The sequence below is a fragment of the Pristiophorus japonicus genome, chromosome 22, assembly GCF_044704955.1.
Source record: "Pristiophorus japonicus isolate sPriJap1 chromosome 22, sPriJap1.hap1, whole genome shotgun sequence".
In the NCBI taxonomy this organism is placed as follows: domain Eukaryota; kingdom Metazoa; phylum Chordata; class Chondrichthyes; family Pristiophoridae; genus Pristiophorus; species Pristiophorus japonicus.
In genome coordinates this window covers 9,844,363-9,866,575 of record NC_091998.1, presented here as the reverse complement: position 1 = coordinate 9,866,575, position 22,213 = coordinate 9,844,363, and the positions used below count along the sequence as shown (strand labels likewise).

Genomic DNA, 22,213 nt, shown 5'->3' with positions numbered 1-22,213 from the left:
CGGACTAAAGTGCCGGGCCGGGAGCGTTCTGAGAGGGGCCGGGGGGAGACCTTAAAAACATTGCCCACGCCACCACAACACAAATCGCTGGAAGAATTTAAAGAACAAACACTCGCGCTTACCGTTACAGCACTTCACCGTCCCCACCGCCGCCGGCATGGCTGGCGCGCTCTGATTTCCCAGGCGGTCATTGCCAGGCGCGATTCTGGGCGGAGGGGTCGGGTTCGAGTCAAAACTCCCGCCGCTGTCGCAACCAGAGGCGGTGCACCCCCGGCGCAGCTCTTCCCGGCGGTGCTGATCCATGCCACGGCAAAACCCGACCGGAGGATCGCGGCTGGGGACCTCGCCGCCCGGTTTCACACCGCTCCGGGGCGAAACCCTGGCCGGAAAAATCCAGTCCCTAACGTTTCAGGTCGATGACCCTTCGCCAGAGGTCATGATGAAAGGTCATGGACCTGAAACGCTCGGGGTGACCCGCCTTCCCACGTCCAATCGGAACGTGAACAGGCTCCTCGTCACCCAATTGGATGATTCGTGACCATCAACCAAACTACAATTTTTTTCCTCCATCTCCAATACCTTTATAACTTTTATGAATGAAAGTGTTCAAAGAAAATTTGAAAAAAAACTAAATTTTTTTTTAAATGCCTCTATGATTTATCTCCCGGGTGTTGCAGGTAGCAGTGTCCTGGAAGATTAACCTTCAATTCCTGGAGACTCCAGGGCAAATCCTGGAGGGTTGGCAGCCTTAATTCGGCAAAAGATCTCCAGAACATAATTTACTTGCTTGTATTCCAGTAGCTCTGCTGGCCGTGTCCTAATTCGCACCTCGATTTAAAAATTCTCATCCTTGTTTTCAAACCTGTAATCTCCTCCAGCCCCACAGCCCCCCGAGATGTCTGCGCTCCTCTAATTCTGCCCTCTTGAGCATCCCTAATTATAATCGCTCCACCATTGGTGGCCGTGCCTTCAGCTGCCTGGGCCCCAAGCTCTGGAACCCCCTCCCTAAACCTCTCCGCTTCTCGACCTCTCTCTCCTCCTTTAAGACGCTCCTTAAAACCGACCTCCACCTGCCGTAATAATCGTCTTATGTGGCTCAGTGTCAAATATTGTTTCCTAAAGCTTTTGTGAAGTGCCTTGGGACATTTTACTACACCAAAGATGCTATATAAATACAAGTTATTGTTATTGGGCTTTCTAGCCCATGAAGAATTTACATCTGCACACCAAGCCAATCCAAATTATACCTGGCGGGTTCGAATGAAAGGTCGTTAGCCTCAAACATTAACTCTGTTTCTCCCTCCACAGAAGTTGCCTGACCTGCTGACTGTTTCCAGTATTTTCTGTTTCTAATTTCAGATTTCCAGTACCCGCAGTATTTTGCCGTTGTCAATTCCTTACACTGACTCAGCACTCTCTCTGCTGGTCTTCATGTGCATTACATGTACCTAACTTAGTCAAACCCCACCGCACTGCACTGCTAGAAAGAAAAGAAAGACTTGCATTTATATAGCGCCTTTCACGACCACCGGACGTCCCAAAGCGCTTTACAGCCACTGAAGTACTTTTGGTGTGTAGTCACTGTTGTAATGTGGGAAACGCGGCAGCCAATTTGCGCACAGCAAGCTCCCACAAACAGCAACGTGATAATGACCGGATAATCTGTTTTTTTGTTATGTTGATTGAGGGATAAATATTGGCCCCAGGACACCGGGGATAATTCCCCTGCTCTTCAAAATAGTGCCATGGGATCTTTTACATCCACCTGAGAAGGCAGACGGGGCCTCGGTTTAACGTCTCATTCGAAAAACAGCACCTCCGACAGTGCGGCACTCCTTCAGTGCTGCACTGGGAGTGTCAACCTAGATTTTTGTGACTCGAGCCCCTGGAGTGGGACATGAACCCACAACCTTCGAACTCGGAGGCGAGGGTGCTGCCCACTGAGCCACAGCCGACACTCTTGCTGCAGGCAAGGTGGGCTGAAGTTTCTGTGATTTGGCAGGGTAACGTTATGTGACGCCGTGGGCAACGATTGCAGTATCTGTATTTTTTAAAATTAAAATGATTGAGGTCCCCTGACCTGTCCGTGGAAGCGCTCCACCATTGCAAGCCTTTTTCATTCTGTCTTTGCTGTTTCATTTCTGGGGAAATGCGGAAGATCTGGTGTGTGAGGTGTTCAATATCATGAGGGGCTTTGATAGAGTTTCCAGTCAGGACGTCGGTAACCAGAGGACACAGATTTAAGGTAATTGGCCAGGGGGGAGGTGAGGAGAACTTTTTTTTACGCAGCGAGTTGTGATCTGGAATGCGCTGCCTGAAAGGGCGGTGGAAGCAGATTCAATAGTAACTTTCAAAAGGGGGAATTGGATAGCTATTTGAAAGGGAAAAATTTTCAGGGTTACGGGGAAAGAGCAGAGGAGGAGTGGGACTAATTGGATCGCTCTACCAAAGAGCCGGCACATGCACGATGGGCCGAATGGCCTCCTTCTGTGCCGTTTACTCTGTGTCTTTCTCCCTCCGCAGATCACCAGAGATTGAGACCAAGAATCTGCTTCCGCCTGCCGCCTTGATTTGCCTCACGCGGAGGCTGTCTGAAGACGGCACTGATACTTTCAGCAAGCAGTTTGAATGTATCCTGGAGTCACACCGTGCCAAAGGTACCTCCTACACCAGCCTGGATTCCGTGGAGATCCTCTCTCCCCCCAGCTGCAGCCGAGGGAATTATTTCACCTTTGACTTCCCCACCCTGACCTCGGAGATCCAGGACCAGATTAAGGAGAACGCCCGGCTGATTGAGGAGAAGTTTACGCCGTGGGCCAACGCAGACGTTGAATCGCGAGCGGGCTCCGCCGTTGAGATCGATTGGCCGGACAGCCCCAGGCCCAAGGCCACCAGAGTGGACAGGAAGCCAAGCCCCAGGGCCATGGTGGTTTACAGTAAATCGGAGAACATCCTCACTAGGTGCCAGCTCTACACAGAAGACAACCTGCTCAAGGGGACTCTGGAGATCGAAGACGATGATCCCAAGTCGGATTATTCTTCCAGGTAAGCGACGGACCTTTTTAAATTAGGCCCAGCGTTTGGCTTCTGAGTTCACAGTGCGAGACCGGAGAAACTATCCTACTTGATGCAGGATCGTCAGCAGGAGTGCAGCACATATCCCATTTTTAGTTTTCAAATCCCTCCATGGCCTTGCCTCTCCCTATCTCTGTAACCTTCTCCAGTCCCTACAACCCCCCCTGAGATCTCTGCGCTCCTCCAATTCTGGCCTCTTGAGCATCCCCGAATTTCATCGCTCCACCATTGGCGGCCATGCCTTCAGCTGCCTGAGCTCTAGGCTCTGGAACTCCCTCTCCTAAGCCTCGCTGCCTCACTACCTCTCTCATCTCCTTTAAGACTCTCCTACTTCTTTGACCAAGCTTTTGGTCACCTGCGCTAATTTCTACTTATGCGGCTCGGTGTCAAAATAATTATCTCATAATACTCCTGTGAAGCGCCTTAGGACGTTTCACTATGTTAAAGGCGCTACATAGATACAAGTTGTTGTTGTTGTTGAGAGTCACATATGAAATGACGTATCTTAAAGATCAGTTCACTGAATTGACATTTGTGTTGTCCCTTTTAAAGGGCAACATCTTCAATTGAAGAATGTTTCGCAAATCTTTATCTCATTAGTTCAACACACAAGTGACACAATAAAACAACATGGCATTATGTCACTTGCCGGTGATATCACCACAAGCCACATCTCTTCTGCCTCCTGAGATAAAACCAGTTTATTAACAGCTTTTCACAAACTCCTTGTATAATGGGCTGCTGCCTGGTAACATTAATGCGAGCCAGTCCAAATAAATATCCTCAAGGATTGAGCCGCGTTTAACTGAGTTTGTGAGGTAACTGGGAGTAATCTGGACAAACTGGAACATTTGTATTCAGTTCAGCGATGGTCTGTGTGATCCTGTACTCTCCCCTGTCTTTACTGTCCGACATTAGCGCATACCGGTGTGTATTTTGCTCACTTCAGTTCACTGTGCCGATAATATTCATTTCTGTTGCCCAGAATTTACATTTACAGAGGATTACATGGGATATACGGCACAGAAACAGGCCATTCGGCCCAACCAGTCCATGCCGGCGTTTATGCTCCAATCGAGCCTCCTCCCGTCTTTCCTCATCTAAATCTATCGGCATAACCCTCTATTCCCTTCTCCCTCATATGTTTATCTAGCCTCCCCTTAAATGCATCGATACTATTCGCCTCAACCACTCCCTGTGGCAGCGAGTTCCACATTCTCACCACTCTCTGGGTAAAGAAGTTTCTCCTGAATTCCCTATTGGATTTCTATATTGATGGCCTCTAGTTATGCTCTTCCCCACAAGTGGAAACACTCTCTCTGTATCCACTCTATCAAAACCTTTCATCATTTTAAAGAACTCTATTAGGTCACCCCTCAGCCTTTTCTCCATCGTTGCATCCTTTCACTAGGTTAACAGTGCTGATTCCAGTAGTGTTGTAGTTACAATCTTGGCGTAGTAATCTAGAAATCGTGAGTTACAATCTCACCATGGCAAGTTGTGAAATACAATTGAATAAATTTGGCGATTTAAAAAAAAAAATTCACGCTGGATTTTAGGCTTTTCTGTTTTCGGAGCGGGAAAGTTAGCGGCCGGGAATAGTTTGCGCTTTGGTAAGGAAGTTTGGGCATCTGGGCCTTGAGTCAGGAGGCACAGCGCAAAGGGAGGCGTTGTACACCTCTCGTGGCGCAAGGATGGGAAACCCGCGAATTAAAGAGCCGGGCCGGGAGTGCTCCGAGAGAGGCCGGGGGTTGGGGGGCGCGGATTGGGGGGGACCTTAAAACCCCCCCCCACCCACCCACAAAAACATTCCCACATTGCCCACGCCACCACAACACAAATCGCTGAATAAATTAAAAGAACAAAGACTCGCGCTTACCTGCGGAGTACTTTACCTCCCTCCCCGCCGCCGGCTATGCCGGACCGCTCCGATTTCCCGGGCGGTCATTGCGGGCGCACTTCTGGGACGGATCGGGAAAAAGGCCAAACTCCTGCCGGTGTCGCAACCAGAGGCGTTGCACAGCTGGCGCAGCTCTTCCCGCCGGTGCTGCTCAGCGCCGCGGCAAAATCCGACCGGAGGATCGCGACGGGGCGCAGGAGACCTCGCTGCCCCGCTTCACACCGCTCCGGGGCGAGACCCACGGCGCAAAGGACCGGAAAATCCAGCCCTTCATTCTCAGGATGTGGGCGTCACTGGCAAGGCTGGCACTTATTGCCCATCCCTCGTTGCATTGACAAGGCGGCGATACAACTGCTGGGGACAGTTAAGAGTCAACCACGTTGGCTGGGACGTGAGTCCCAGATAGGCCAGACCCGGGTAAGAATGACAGATTTCCTCCCCTAAAGGACACGAGTGAATCAGTTGGGATTTTACGTCAATCCGACAATTTTACTCGATTTCCAGTTATTTTTTAAACTGAATTCAGATTGTCCATCTGTCTCGGTGGGATTAGACCTCATGCTCTCTGCACTAGCTGTCCATATCCCTGGATTTCGAGTCCAGTAACTTAACCACTAGTTTTTGGTTCACATCAGATTGGCAAACCAAATGAGGCAGAAAACTGCCGAATTGTCATTTAAACCCCCAATTGGGGGGGGTTAGCCTCAGTTTCCACCCCTACCGGTCTTGTCTCGGTGGCGATTCCAGTCCTACTCTACAGGCCCAATTTTAACCGTAACCCTGCCCGTCGAGAAAGGGGCAGGTTCAGGTTAGACATCAACGGGGCATGGAGTCGGGCAAGGTGCAAATTGAGCATCCGATTGGACGGGTTCAGCTAAGGTCGGTGTAATGTATTTGTTTCATGGGTTCTTTGCTTAAGAATTCATAGAAACACATTGCTATTAAGAACTAGTTGGTTTATTAGCAGAAAGGTTTAACAATCACACTACACATTACCAGTTCATCCACTAGGCTCACAACCACCTGCCTCATCGTGGATCCCCTGAACCCAACTGGCTGGGGTTTTATTGAGTCTTGTGAACATCATGTGACTGGCTAAGCCACTCCCAACTCACCAGCTCTCCAACTATTTTTTTAGTAAAACTATAAATCAAGTGCCCCCTTAAAAAGAGGCACTAAAACTGACAAATTCACAAATTGGATGTCAGAAAATAAACTTTTAGACAATAAATGGTCAAATTAAAATTTGGTTGCCAGGGGTGATGATGCACTCCAGTCCCTCTGGCGCCCACCTCTCGCGGAAGGCGGTAAGCGTCCCAGTGGACATTGTGTGCTCCATCTCCAGGGACACCCTGGCTCGGATGTAACCACGGAAGAGAGGCAGGCAGTCGGGCTGAACGACCCCCTCAACCGCCCGCTACATGGACAGGTTGATGGCCCCCTTGGCCATGCCCAGGAGCAGTCCTACGAGGAGGCCCTCCGACCTGCCCACTCCCCTCCGCACAGGGTGCCCAAAGATCAGGAGTGTGGACTGAAGTGCAACCAGAATTTGAGCCCCTCACAAGCTCTACAACTATTTGAGTAAAACTTTGAGCATGCCCACAGGTGCACAAATGACAGTCGGGGCTCAGCGTTTGGCTCTTAATGTCCTTCAAATTGGCCGAGCAAGCCTCTTGCTTGTGAGACCAGAAGAACAAGGCCGATAACCGTCTCTGGGTCACTTTGGGTGGACCAGCATCTTCCACAGTGCGAGACCAAAGTTACTTTCTGTGCGACGTATTCTCTAGAGTTTAGAAGAATGAGAGGTGATCTCATCGAAACACACAAACATACATTGAAATGTGAGAGATTAACTATTCAGAGTTCATTCTTTGGATTAGTGAGTTTAGCGACAATTGTTGGCTTGAATGATTTCAAATTACACTCATTTCTGTACCTTTGTGTATTTTCTTTGATATTAATGTGGAAAGAAAGTTTAGGGATGTAAAGTCCTGACCCTGCAGTACAGACTTACACGAGGCACATGCTGAAGTCAAGGTCACTCTGGACCTGCACCTTTATTTCACAGCTCTCGAGTGCCACACTTGCCTGAGACCTGCCTTTATATACCTGTGTGGAACAGGTATGCAGTGTCTCCTGCAAGTGCACCCCTGGTGGTAAAGTGTGCTTGTGGTTACAGGTCATATCTAGTTACAGTCATGTACAGCATGGTAAGATACAGTTATATACAGTAGTGTGAGATACATGACATCACCCTCCCCCAAGGTCTTATTGCCTTTATAGATTCAGTCTCTCAGGTGGTCTACGCTCTCGCGTGGAGCGTCTTAGTTGTGGTTCAGTTGTTTGCCTTGGTGTCTGTTTTTCTTTCGGTGTGATTGCTGGTATCTCGCCTGGGCTGTCTGTTTCGTTCAGTATGATTGCTGGTATCTCGCCTGGGCTGTCTGTTGAGATTGCCCTTTCCTCAGGTTGTTCCCTCTGTCTGTCCACCAGGTATGGTGTGAGTTCCACATTGTAGTCTGCCTCTGGTTCTGCAGTGTTGTTGGTGAATCTACTTTTGACTTGGTCTACATGCCTCCGGCAGATTTGACCATTGTCCATTTGTACAACCAGTAGCCTGTTTCCTTCCTTGCCTGTTACTGTCCCTGCAAGCCATTTGGGACCCTTGCCATAGTTTAGCACAAACACTTTGTCCCCTATCTCATTCCACCTCCCCTCGAATTTCGGTCATGGTACTCAGTCAGCTTCCGGCGCTTTGCCTCAACAATTTCATGCATGTCTGGGAGGATTAACGAGAGCCTAGTCTTTAAGGTCTGTTTCATCAATAGATGCACGGGGGGAACCCCAGTCAACGAATGCGGACGAGATCTGTATGCCAGCAGCAGTCGCGACAGGCGGCTCTGCAGCGTGGGACCTTGGATTTTGAGCATGCCTTGTTTAACGATTTGCACTGCTCGCTCCGCCTGGCCATTGGAGGCCGGCTTGAACGGTGCCGTCTTAACGTGATTTATGCCATGGTCAACTATAAAATTTTGAAATTCTGCGCTGGTGAAGCACGGACCATTATCATTGACCAATATGTCAGGAATGCCGAGCGTCGCAGACATGGTTCTAAGGCTTTCCGCAGTGGTGGAGGTGATGCTCAAGCTTAAAATGGTGCACTCGATCCACTTTGAAAATGCATCGACGACTACAAGGAACATTTTGCCCATGAATGGGCCAGCATAGTCTACATGCACCCGCGACCACGGTTTGGTGGGCCAGGGCCAGGGGCTTAGGGGGGACCTCCCTGGGGTCATTACTGAGTTGGCACAAATGGTGCACTGCTGGACGCAGAGCTTCAAGTCCGCGTCAATGCCAGGCCACCAGATGTGGGATCTGGCTATGGCCTTCATAAGGACGATCCCCGGGTGCTCGCGGTGGAGCTCCTGGACAAACGCCTCTCTGCCTTGCAAGGGCATAACTACTCGGCTGCCCCACATCAGGCTGAAAGAGATGTTCAAAACGACTTAGAACTGTTGAGCAGGAGGTCCGTTCCTCTGACGACATGGCGTGAACATCATTCCATTTCCAATTTAGTTTTGCCAGCCAGCTTCTCCCCAACAGTGCTAAGATATCTCCGGGGACAATACTCAGGGGAAGTCGGTTCACCGTCCCTTTGTGTGTGACTGAGAGCATGGCGCTGCCAAGGACTGGGATGATTTCTTTGGTGTAGGTCCTTAGTTTGGTGTCGATCCTTGTGAGTTTTGGTCTGTTGCTTTTGTGCGGCCACAGCTGTTCAAATTGTTGGACGCTCATGAGAGATTGACTAGCTCCCGGTCCAGTTCCATGTTGACGGGTATCCCGTTGAGTAGGACCTTCATCATTATTGGAGGCATCTTGTTGTAAGAACAGTGGACATTGATCGTGTTGACCCACTGTACCCCGGTGTCCCGGGCACTGTCCCCACTGTCTTCTGGTCCGCTTTCCGACCCTTCCGATTTGTATACCAGCCGAGCTGCTGTTTTTCTGCACATGCGAGCCAGATGCCCTGTATAGTTGCAGTTTCTGCAAACAGCATGCTGAAATCGACACCCCCTTGTTGAGTGCCTTCCCCCACATCTCCAGCACAGACTGCTTCTATTGTTTCCGAAGGATGAGCTGCGTCTGGCTGATCTCTCTTGAGCTTCTCTCAGTCTGTGGTTGATTGCTCGCATTGTGGGTTGATGATGTGTGAACGGCCGTTCATGTGGCCCTTGATGGCTTCTGGCACCACTGCCTGCTGTTGAAGGCCTGCTCTCCTGCCTTTGTCTGTGTGTGGGGGTAGCGGCTTGTTTCACGCTGTGAACCCCTTGTTCCGATGTTTCGTTAGTTGTCGTACCTGCAGTATAGATCAACCTCGTTTCTTCTTCCCCTGCCAAGAATGTCTGTGCGACCAGTGCTGCTGCCTCTAGGGTCAAGTTCTTGGTCTCTATAAGCTTTCGGAATATGCCTGCGTGGCCTATTCCTTCAATAAAAAAGTCTCTCAGTACTTCTCTCCTTAGTTCATTGGAGAACTCACATAAACTAGCCAGCCTCCGAAGTTCCGCCACAAGGTCGGGTATGCTCTGGCCCACACAGCGTCTGTAGTTGTAGAACCTGTGTCTGGCCATGTGTAGGCTGCTCGCTGGCTTCAGGTGGTCTCTCACCAGTGTGCTCAACTCCTCAAACGACTTGCTGGTTTCTCGGGTGCCAGCAGGTCCTTCATTAAGGCGTATGTTTTCGAGCCAGAGCTGGTCAAGAGATGGGCTCTTCTCTTGTCTGCCTTATCGTCGCCCAACCAGTCTTTGGTTACAAAGCTTTGCTGGGACCTTTCTACAAAGTCCTCCCAATTGTCTCCAGCATTGTATTTCTCATCTGAGCCGTTGGTAGCCATTCTGTGGATTCTGTGATCCCGTAACTCGTCGCCACTGTAAAGTCCTGACCCTGCAGTACAGACTCACACGAGGCACATGCTGAAGTCAAGGTCACTCTGGACCTGCACCTTTATTTCACAGCTCTTGAGTGCCACACTTGCCTGAGACCTGCTTTTATATACCTGTGTGGAACAGGTATGCAGTGTCTCCTGCAAGTGCACCCCTGGTGGTAAAGTATGCTTGTGGTTACAGGTCATATCTAGTTACAGTCATGTATAGCATGGTAAGATACAGTTATATACAGTAGTGTGAGATACACGACAAGGGAGCGTACATTTTGTTCCAAGTTCTTCTCTCATTTTTGTAGATTGATACATTCTGGTACTATATTGTTTTAATGTCATTACAGGGCTTGACAGGTTGGATGCAGGGAGGATGTTTCCCCTGGCTGGGGAGTCTAGAACCAGAGGTCGCAGTCTCAGAGTAAGGGGTCGGCCATTTAGGACTGAGATGAGGAGAAACTTCTTCACTCAGAGGGTGGTGAATCTTTGGAATTCTCTGCCCCAGAGGGCTGTGGAGGCTCAGTCGTTGAGTTTGAATTAACTGTGCAAATAGATGTTAACAGATATGATATGATTGGGATTACAGAGACGTGGCTCCAGAATGATCAGGGCTGGGAACTCAACATCCATGGGTATTCCGGAAGGATAGAATAAAAGGAAAAGGAGGTGGGATAGCATTGCTGGTTAAAGAGGAGATTAATGCAATAGTTAGGAAGGACATTAGCTTGGATGATGTGGAATCTATATGGGTAGAGCTGCAGAACACCAAAGGGCAAAAAATGTTAGTGGGAGTTGTGTACAGAACTCCAAACAGTAGTAGTGATGTTGGGGAGGGCATCAAACAGGAAATTAGGGGTGCATGCAATAAAGGTGCAGCAGTTATCATGGGTGACTTTAATATGCATATAGAATGGGCTAACCAAACTGGAAGCAATACGGTAGAGGAGGATTTCCTGGAGTGCAAAAGGGATGGTTTTCTAGACCAATATGTCGAGGAACAAACTAGGAGGGAGGCCATCTTAGACTGGGTGTTGTGTAATGAGAGAGGATTAATTAGCAATCTCGTTGTGCGAGGCCCCTTGGGGAAGAGTGACCATAATATGATGGAATTCTACATTAGGATGGAGAATAAAACAGTTAATTCAGAGACAATGGTCCAGAACTTATGAGGCGCGAATTGGCTAGGATAGATTGGCGAATGATACTTAAGGGGTTGACTGTGGATGGGCAATGGCAGACATTTAGAGACCGCATGGATGAACTACAACAATTGTACATCCCTGTCTGGCATAAAAATAAAAAAGGGAAGGTGGCTCAACCGTGGCTATCAAGGGAAATCAGGGATAGTATTAAAGCCAAGGAAGTGGTATACAAATTGGCCAGAAATAGCAGCAAACCTGGGGACTGGGAGAAATTTAGAACTCAGCAGAGGAGGACAAAGGATTTGATTAGGGCAGGGAAAATAGAGTACGAGAGGAAGCTTGCAGTGAACATTAAGACGGACTGCAAAAGCTTCTATAGATATGTAAAGAGAAAAAGGTTAGTAAAGACAAACGTCAGAATCAGGAGAAGTCATAACGGGGAACAAAGAAATGGCAGACCAATTGAACAAGTACTTTGGTTCGGTATTCACTAAGGAGGACACAAACAACCTTCCGGATATAAAAGGGGTCAGAGGGTCTAGTGAGAAGGAGGAACTGAGGGAAATCCTTATTAGTCGGGAAATTGTGTTGGGGAAATTGATGGAATTGAAGGCCGATAAATCCCCAGGGCCTGATGGACTGCATCCCAGAGTACTTAAGGAGGTGGCCTTGGAAATAGCGGATGCATTGACAGTCATTTTCCAACATTCCATAGACTCTGGATCAGTTCCTATGGAGTGGAGGGTAGCCAATGTAACCCCACTTTTTAAAAAAGGGAGGGAGAGAGAAAACAGGGAACTATAGACCGGTCAGCCTGACATCGGTAGTGGGTAAAATGATGGAATCAATTATTAAGGATGTCATAACAGCGCATTGGAAAGAGGTGACATGATAGGTCCAAGTCAGCATGGATTTGTGAAAGGGAAATCATGCTCGACAAATCTTCTGGAATTTTTTGAGGATATTTTCAGTAGAGTGGACAAGGGAGAACCAGTTGATGTGGTATATTTGGACTTTCAGAAGGCTTTCGACAAGGTCCCACACAAGAGATTAATGTGCAAAGTTAAAGTACATGGGATTGGGGGATAGTGTATTGATGTGGATTGAGAACTGGCTGTCAGACAGGAAGCAAAGAGTAGGAGTAAATGGATACTTTTCAGAATGGCAGGCAGTGACTAGTGGGGTACCGCAAGGTTCTGTGCTGGGGCCCCAGCTGTTTACATTGTACATTAATGATTTAGACGAAGGGATTAAATGTAGTATCTCCAAATTTGCGGATGACACTAAGTTGGGTGGCAGTGTGAGCTGCGAGGAGGATGCTATGAGGCTGCAGAGTGATTTGGATAGGTTAGGTTAGTGGGCAAATGCATGGCAGATGAAGTATAATGTCGTTAAATGTGAGGTTATCCACTTTGGTGGTAAAAACAGAGAGACAGACAGATTAGGAAAAGGGGAGGTGCAACGAGACCGGGGTGTCATGGTACATCAGTCATTGAAGGTTGGCATGCAGGTACAGCAGGCGGTTAAGAAAGCAAATGGCATATTGGCCTTCTTAGCAAGGGGATTTGAGTACAGGGGCAGGGAGGTGTTACTACAGTTGTACAGGGCCTTGGTGAGGCCACACCTCGAGTATTGTGTATAGTTTTGGTCTCATAACTTGAGGAAGGACATTCTTGCTATTGAGGGAGTGTAGCGAAGGTTCACCAGACTGATTCCCAGGATGGCGGGACTGACATATCAAGAAAGACGGATCAACTGGGCTTGTATTCACTGGAATTCAGAAGAATGAGAGGGGATCTCATAGAAACGTTTAAAATTCTGACGGGTTTAGACAGGATAGATGCAGGAAGAATATTCCCAATGTTGGGAAAGTCCAGAACCAGGGGTCACAGTCTAAGGATAAGGGGTAAGCCATTTAGGACCGAGATGAGGAGAAACTTCTTCACCCAGAGAGTGGTGAACCTGTGGAATTCTCTACAACAGAAGGTTGTTGGGGCCAATTCACTAAATATATTCAAAAAGGTGTAAGATGAAGTCCTTACTACTCGGGGGATCAAGGGGTATGGCGGGAAAGTAGGAATGGGGCACTGAAGCTGCATGTTCAGCCATGAACTCATTGAATGGTGGTGCAGGCTCGAAGGGCCGAATGGCCTACTCCTATGTTTCTATGTTTCTATAGTCAAGACAGAGATCGATAGACTTTTCGATATTAACGGAATCGAGGGATATGGGGACAGTGCAAGAAAGTGGAGTTGAGGTAGAAGACCAGCCATGGTCTTATTGCATGGTGGAGCAGGCTCGAGGGGCCGAATGGCCTACTCCTGCTCCTAATTCTTATGTTCTTGTGTCTTGTGCGACTTCTGTCAATGATTTTCCGTTTGCAGGGTAAAGGTTAAAGGTATGTGACCTTCTGTGATGAGCAGGAGGGTGCAGAGTGAGGTGAAGTTCAGCTACTTGCCCTCTGAGTCACGGAACTCCGCCCCACTGCCTGGCATCTCCCTGCAGTAAGAACTGGAGACTGTGGCAGGACATGCTGACCTGTAGTGCCGGGTGTGGGGAGCAGGGCGGGCAGTGGGGGAGGGGGAAATCATGGAATTATAGAAATTTACGTCACGGGGAGGAGGTCATTCGGCTCAACGTGCCTGTGCCGGCTCTCTAAAAGACATATCCAATTAGTCCCACTCCCCTTGCTCTTTCCCCGTAGCCCTGCAATTATCCCGCCTTGAACAACAAGACAGAAAGGCCAGCACAGGGCTGATTTACACACACCGATCCAGGCTCATCGATTTTAGATGGACCAGTTTTCTGGATCCTGTTTAATCCACAACCTGAGAACGAAAAGAGATGATCATTCTGATGGACAATATCCACTCTTCCCACTCGGTTTCAAAGAAAGAAAGACTTGCATTTATATAGCGCCTTTCATGACCAGCAGACATCTCAAAGCGTTTTACAGCCAATAAAGTATTTTTGGAGTGTAGTCACTGTTGTAATATGGGAAACGCAGCAGCCAACTTGCGCACAGCAAGCTCTCACAAACAGTGATGTGATAATGACCAGATAGTCTGTTTTTGTTGTGTTGATTGAGGGATAAATATTGGCCCCAGGACACCAGGGATAACTCCCCTGCTCTTCAAAATAGCACCATGGGATCTTTTGCATTCACCTGAGCGAGCAGACAGGGCCTCAGTTTAACATCTCATCTGAAAGACAGCACCTCCAACCATGAGGCACTCCCTCAGCACTGCACTGGTGTCAGCTTGGATTTTGGTGCTCAAGTTCCTGGAGTGGGACTTGATCCCACAACGTTCTGACTCAGAGGCGAAAGTGCTGCTCACTGAGCCACGGCTAACACTGGTGTGGTAAGTAATGATAATGCTCATCACCTTGCTGCAACGTCCCTGATTTTTAAACTCGTGCTGCGGCCCAAACTCTACTTGAAAGCCATCGTGGCTTTTGAAGGAAAGACTTTCCTCATACATGCAAAAATAGCCCTCCCAGTAGCAGCAGGGAACCTGGATGGGCAATGCTCCGACTACATGTACAAACGCAGGAAAACCTTCGATGTGTGCTTGTTTTGTGGAGCAGCAGCGTCAGAGGGACAATGGTCTCCCCCTCTCTGGAATGGGATTGTGGAAGGTAGGATTTCAGGACCGATATGAATCAATCGACAGGATTGTGTTTTGAAACTTTCAGTGGTTAGTCGGCTGGGAAACTCTCACCGTGAATGTTTTCTTGATGCGCAAATGTAAATGGATTATTCGCACTCGTGTCTGGGTCAAGATCAGAGAAAGTTTGTAATTATAGAACGATGCAGCGCGGAAGGAGGCCATTCAGCCCATCGTGCCTGTGGCTGCTCTTTGGCAGAGCGATCCAATCAGTTCCACTCCCCCGCTCTTTCCCCATAACCGTGCAATTCTTTTCCTTTCAAATATTTATCCAATTCCCTCTGAAAGTTAATATTCAATTTGCTTCCAGCGCCCTTTCAGGCAGCTCATTCTAGATCACAATTGCGGTGTAAATTTGTTTTCCTCATATTGCCTCTGGTTCTTTTGCCAATCGCCTTAAATCTGTGCCCTCTGGTTACCGACCTTCTGCCACTGCAAACTATTTTTCCTTACTGACTCTATCAAGACAGTTCATGGTTTTAAACTCCTCCATCAAATCTCATCTCAACATCCTCTGCTCTAAGGAGAACAACAACAACTTGTATTTAGATAGCACCTTTAATGTAGTAAAATGTGCCAACAGCTTCACAGGAGTATTATAAAACAAAAAAATAAATTTGACACCGAGCCAGATAAGAAGAAATTATGGCAGGTGACCAAAAGCTCGGTCAAAGAGGGAGGTTTTAAGGAGCGTCTTAAAGGCGGAGAGAGAGGTAGAGAGGCGGGGAAGTTTAGGGAGGGAGTTCCAGAGCTTGGGGTCCAGGCAACAGAAGGCACGGCCACCGATGGTTGAGCGATTATGATCAGGGATGTTCAAGAGGGCAGAATTAGAGGAGCCTAGACATCTTGGGTCGGGGGGGATTGTGGGGCTGAAGGAGATTACAGAGATAGGGAGGGGCGAGGCCATGGAGGGATTTGAAAACAAGGATGAGAATTTTGAAATCGAGGCTTTGCTTAACAGGAAGCCAATGTAGGTCAGCGAGCACAGTGGGGTGATGGGTGAGCAGGACTTGGTGCGAGTTAGGACACGGGCAGCCGAGTTTTGGATGACCTCAAGTTTACGTAGGGTAGAACGTGGGAGGCCAATCAGGAGTGCGTTGGAGTAGTGAAGTCGAGAGGTAACATAGGCATGAACAACCCCAGCTTCTCCTGTAAGAAGGCGCTGGATTCAAGCCCCAGTCCAGGTGCAGTACTGGGAAAGTGCTGTTTTGTCTCGGGCACTCTCCATTAGATGAGACGTCAAACGGAGGTACCATCGGCTCAGCCGGTTGGTTAACCTTGACAATCCTACGGCAGTGTTCGATAGATAGTGCAGGGAGTTCTCCCGGTGCCCTGACCAGCATTCCGCCCGCCACCGGCTCCACCAGGCATAGATGGCACTGATCACATGGAATCGCACTGCGCGCAAGATGGCCGCTGAGTTGGCCGACATAAAACGGTCACCGCGGTTCAAAGCAATTTATTGTGCGTGAAGCACTCTGGAATGCTGCTGAGAGCAATTATAGAGTCTTGTGTAAATACAAGTCTTTCTTTCTTGATTAGATATAAACTGTGGTATTATTTCGAAACAGCCAAGGGCAATTTAGCCCCAAAGGGTTAACCCATTGTTTTGCAACTCTGCAATTACAACTAAGACAGGCCTACAGAAAGGGACAAAGACCCATTGAACAGAACAAATCTGTGTAAAGAAGCTCCCTCTCCAGTGTAAAGTGCAGGCATGTGTTGGCGGAGTGCCAGACAAGGGCAGGCAGCTCCAGTTTACTTCCTGGAGATATCGTTCAAGAATTACTAACAACAGATGAACGGTCGGTGTAATTTAAGATGCGGCTCGGTGGCGTGCGATCGCTGCTCCGTGACTGCGCGTCTTCTGGCTGCCCCGTGAGCGAGGGGTACAGATCCAAAACTGCCCCTTACAGGTATGTGGCCCCTGGCGATGCCTTGCTTGGAGCCGTGTCGGTCCTTGATTTCAACTGCGCGCAAAAAGACCCCGCGGAGACTTCCCGTCCTTCCCGCGAGCTACGCGCTAGAATGTGGAAGGAGGCAGTGTGGCCTAATCATGTTGTTTGCAGTGATCCAGGCGGAGAGGTGGGGACGGGCAAGGGGGATAGAGTATAAAAGCAGAGAAGTCCTGCTACAACCGTACAGGGTATTGGTGAGGCCACACCTGGAACACTACGTACAGTTTTGGTCTCCGTATTTAAGGAAGGATATACCTTCATTGGAGGCTGTTCAGAGAAGGTTCACTAGGTTGATTCCGGAGATGAGGGGGTTGACTTATGAAGATATGTTGAGTAGGTTGGGCCTATACACGTTGGAGTTCAGAAGAATGAGAGGTGATCTTATTGAAACATATAAGATAATGAGGGGGCTCAACAAGGTGGCTGCAGAGAGGATATTCCCACTCATAGGGGAAACTAAAACTAGGGGACATAGTCTCAGAATAAGGGGCCGTCCATTTAAAACTGAGATGAGGAGGAATTTCTTTTCTGAGGGTTGTAAATCTGTACAATTCTCTGCCCCAGAGAGCTGTGGAGGCTGGGTCATTGAATATATTTAAGGCGGAGATAGACAGATTTTTAAGCGATAAGGGAGTCAAGGGTTATGGGGAGCGGGCGGGGAAGTGGAGCTGAGTCCATGATCAGATCAGCCATGATCTTATTGAATGGCGGAGCAGGCTCGAGGGGCCAGGTGGCCTACTCCTGCTCCTATGAGTTACTGAGGTAGGACACTGGTTAGGCCTCAGCTGGGGTATTACGGCCAGCCTTGGGCGCAGCATTTTAGGAAGGATGCCACGGTTTTTGGTGAGTGTGCTGAAGAGCTTTGCTTAGAATGGCACCGGGGCTGAGGGACTTCCGTGAATGCGGAGAGACTGGAGAAGCTGAGGATCGGTCTCCTTACAGCAGAGAAGGTTAAGAGTAGATTTGGCAGAAGTGCTCAAAAATCATGCATGGGCTTGGATTGAGTAAATAAGGAGTGACTGTGGCAGAAGGGTCTGCAACCAGAGGAGACAGATTTAAGGTGATTGGCAAAAGAAGCAGAGGCGACACAAGGAAATTATTTTTATTCCAGCAAATTGAGATCTGGAACCCGCTGCCTGATAGAGTGATGGAAGCAGATTCATTCGTAACTTTCAAAAAGGTAATTGGATAAATATTTGAGAGGAAAAAAATGACGGGGGAGATGGGAAAAGAGCAGGGGGGAGTGGGACTAATTGGATCGCTCGTCCAAAGAACCGGCACAGGTGCGATTGGCCAAATGACCTCCTTCTGTAGTGTATGATTCTAAGTGCAGTATCTTTCTATAAGGTTGCACGTTTGACTGGCTTTATCCACGTGAGGCAGAGGCTGCATGTTGAAAGGGGGCTGCAGTTATGTGATGAACAGAGAGATTTTGTGGGTGTATTCCGGGGCAGTGATGTGGCTTCACAAGCACAGGGATGTTGGTTGCCTCTGTCACCAGAAAACAGAAGCATTTTATGTTATGTACGAACAACGATACAACGCATGGGGGGACGTCAGGGGTCAGGAAATGCCTGTGTAGCCCCAGAACTGATGTCTATTGGGCTACCATGGGTTTACACGCAAGGACGAATCAGTTCCCTCTGTGAGACCTGTCTGCTGTAACCTCAACCTCAGGGTAAAGTACCTCTCGTTTCCTGGTTCCAAGGAACGATTATTCCAAACAAATATACGAGGGGTTATAAGAAAATGCTTTGAACGTACTGAATGCTTTGGGGGCAATTGAACAAACCCACTACTTGTTACATAAGAACATAAGAAATAGGAGCAGGAGTCGGCCATTCGGCCCCTCAAGCCTGCTCTGCCATTCAATAAGATCATGGCTGATTTGATCTTGGCCTCAAATCCACTTCCCTGCCCGTTCCCCCAAAACCCTTGACTCCCTTATCATTCAAAAATCAGTCTATCTCCACTTTAAATATATTCAATGACCCAGCCTCCACAGCTCTCTGGGGCAGAGAATTCCACAGGTTCCTGACCCTCTGAGAGAAGAAATTCCTCCTCATTTCTTCATTGTTCTTCATTGTCCCCTCCTCCCAAAGCTGCACAGTCAAGCCATCGATCGCAGTTGGCTGTTATTGGTGAGTTTTTGAGTTGAGCCTGTAACTCGAAGTGTCCTAGAGTGGACTGGTTTGACAGGAATTGGAATGCAAGTGAAACCATTTAGCAATCGGGGCTGGTGCTGATCCTGCTTTGTCAGTTGTTGCAAGATTAATAATTTTGATTTGAATGGGCTGGGAGCAGATAGACCACGGTGGGTATGAATGGCGCCATATAAATCTCTGTGTGCTGTACAATTCTGTAGACCAAGTGGGTCAGATAGTCTTCACCAATGCCAGCTGTCTCTTCTATAAAGGGACGCTAAGTTATCCAAACGTTGCCTTCTGAACCTTTAACATTTGCCCGATCGGTTTAAGGGAATCCTCACCTTGAGTGTATGCACAACAATGTTCCCTCTTATTTATGTTTTGGGTGCGCGGTCCCTTTAAGGGGCTGCACGGCCCAATCAAATTTCTGCCCGTGCGCGGTTTGTCCCATTTAAAAAGCCGGCGAGCGACCCGCGCGGGACCGCGAGACCGCCACGCAGTTAGCGGGAACGCCGCGAAAAAGAAAGACTTGCATTTATGAAGCGCCTTTCACGACCACCGGACGTCTCAAAGCACTTTACAGCCAATGAAGTACTTTTGGAGTGTGGTCACTGCTGTAATGTGGCAAACGCCACAACCAGTTTGTGCACAGCAAGCTCCCACAAACAGCAATATGATAGTGACCAGATAATCTGTCTTTTTGTTATGTTGATTGAGGGATAAATATTGGCCCCAGGACACCGGGGATAATTCCCCTGCTCTTCTTCGAAATAGTGCCGTGGGATCTTTTATGTCCACCTGAGAGAGCAGACGGGTCCTCGGTTTAACGTCTCATCCAAAAGACAGCACCTCCAACAGTGCAGCACTCCCTCAGCACTGCACTGGGAGTGTCAGCCTAGATTTATGCGCTCAAGTTGCACAATATCACAGCAGTCAAACAATTTCACAGGGAAATCTGGTTTCCCTGTAGCGGAAGCGAACGGGTTAAATATTATGTATTGGCAGCTTCTTGCAATGGAGACAGCTGTGAGTACAGTTACAGTGAACGGACTTGCCTGAAACGCTTTCGTCCTCAATACTGATTCGAAGCTTCAATCCTGTCTCCGAGAGAGAGAGAGAGAGAGAGAGATGGGAGTGATGGAGAGGGCAAGAGTCAAACTGAACAGCCTCTTTAGATTTACACGTGAGGTAAATCGGGCCTCTACTGTAAAATAATATGGCCCAGATTGGCTCTGAGTTATTGGCTTTGTGTAATGCTGCCTTCTTGCTCCCTGCAGTGATTCGATCAATATTTTTGTGTTCAATGAATGTGATTAAGCTTTCTATAATATTTAATAATCAAAGTGCTCATCAGCCGCTGCCTCACTCGTCTGACAGGGGGCAGGGGCAGTCGTCTTTCAGCAACACCAATTTGCATTTATATAGTGCCTTTAATGTCCCAGGGCTCTTTACAGGGGAGTTATCAGGCAGAATTTGACACTGAGCCGCAGAAGGAGATATTAGAACAGACGATGAGGTAGGTTTTAAGGAGTGTCTTGAAGGAGGAGAGAGAGTTAGAGAGGCGGAGAGGTTTAGGGAGGGAGTTCCAGAGCTTGGGGCCCAGGCAGCTGAAGGCACGGCCACCGATGCATGTTGCATTCAAAATCTTTTAAATTGCAGCTTTGGCCAGAGAGTGGGCTTTGGAGAGTGACGACAAACCTATTGTGTGTGTCATCTCTTAAGTCCACATATCTCTGTTTGGTGAGTAGCGATTCGCAGAACAGAGATGTCGTGGTAGATTTTCCAGGTTCTCTCCCAGTCACATTTGGTTTTGGAACGCTCTGCCTGATAGGGCGGTGGATACAGATTCAACAGCAGCCTTCAAAAGGGGAATTGGATAAATACGTGAAGGAGAAAAAATTGCCCCGATTATGGGGGATAGAGTGGGGGAGCTGTGGCTCAGTGGACAGCACTCTCAACTCTGAGTCAGAAGGTTGTGGGTTCAAGTCCCACTCCAATGACTTGAGCACATAAATCTAGGCTGACACTCCCAGTGCAGTGCTGAGGGAGTGCCGCACTGTCGGAGGTGCTGTCTTTCGGATGAGACGTTAAACCGAGGCTCCGTCTGCTCTCTCAGGTGGATGTAAAAGATCCCGTGGCACTATTTTGAAGAAGAGCAGGAGAGTTATCCCCGATCTCCTGGGGCCAATATTTATCCCACAATCAATATAAAGAAAAAACAGATTATCTGGGTCATTATCACATTGCTGTTTGTGGGAGCTTGCTGTGCGCAAATTGGTTGCCACGGTTCCTACATTACAACAGTGACTACACTCCAAAAGTACTTCATTGGCTGCAAAGTGCTTTGAGACCTCTGGTGGTTGTGAAAGGCGTTATAGAAATGCAAGTCTTTCTTAACTGGATCACTCTTCGAAACAGCCGGCGCAGACTCGATGGGCTGAATGATCTCCTCCTGTGCCACACTGTTCTACGATTGTAGTTTGTTGGATATATTCATCAGGGAGTTAGATGTGGCCCTTACGGCTAAAGGGATCAAGGGGTATGGCGAGAAAGCAGGAATGGGGTACTGAGGTGAATGATCAGCCATGATCTTATTGAATGGCGGTGCAGGCTCGAAGGGCCGAATGGCCTGCTCCTGCACCTATTTTCTATGTTTCTATGTTTCTATAACTCCCTTGGGGGGGCGGGTAACCGCCGACAGTGTCCAGTTTAAGCCCCAGCTGCTGAACTAAATCTATGCGGCAATAGGATTATCACTCACACTGCTCCCAAGTCTTGCAACAACTGCAGTGTGTCAGGTTCACGTGAGAACTGAGAAATGTTACAGTTAATGATTGCCGGCCGAGGTAACACTAGAATGGGAGAGGGGGAGGGGGATGCAGGGAGCGAGAGAGAGAGAGAGAGAGAGAGAGATTTAAATGGTTTGTTCCTCAGTTTACTGAAGGTGAGAGTTACAGGACGGGGAACGAGAAGCTATTGACAGAACGGATGATTATTTGACAGTCTGACAGGTGCAAATAGAGGCAGACCGCCTCCCACTCCCCAGGAAAGTTTGGAACGAAGATCGAACTAAAAGGAAAGAATGAGAGGCGCAGTAAAGGAAGGAAAAAGGGAGAATGAATCAAGGACAATAGAAGAATGAACAAAAGCCAGCTTCGCACAGGAGCGAAGGGAGCACGTTATGATTGAGGGATGGTGGGGGGGGGAGCCTTAGTGTTGGGTCTGAAGGAGCAGGGATACGGGGGCTTGGCACGGTGTGTCACTACACATGAAGGCGATTAGGTGAGAGAGCAGAAGCAGAGCCTCCGATGCAGACTGAAAGAGAGGCTGACATGAGAGAGAGAGAGAGAGAGAAAGGAGACATGGAGGAGAGGCAGCTAATGCACACCT

The 22,213-nt window shown here is 48.5% G+C and overlaps 1 protein-coding gene across 1 annotated transcript in view; it reads left to right on the top strand.

Annotated features, from left to right (window-relative positions):
* LOC139234674 (PH and SEC7 domain-containing protein 1-like) overlaps positions 1-22,213 on the top strand; it is a 162,681-nt gene that overhangs the window by 37,254 nt on the left and 103,214 nt on the right. The window contains exon 4 of the mRNA XM_070865353.1: positions 2,510-3,045. Within this exon, the coding sequence (XP_070721454.1) occupies positions 2,510-3,045 (536 nt within the window). The remainder of the gene's footprint in view (positions 1-2,509; positions 3,046-22,213) is intronic.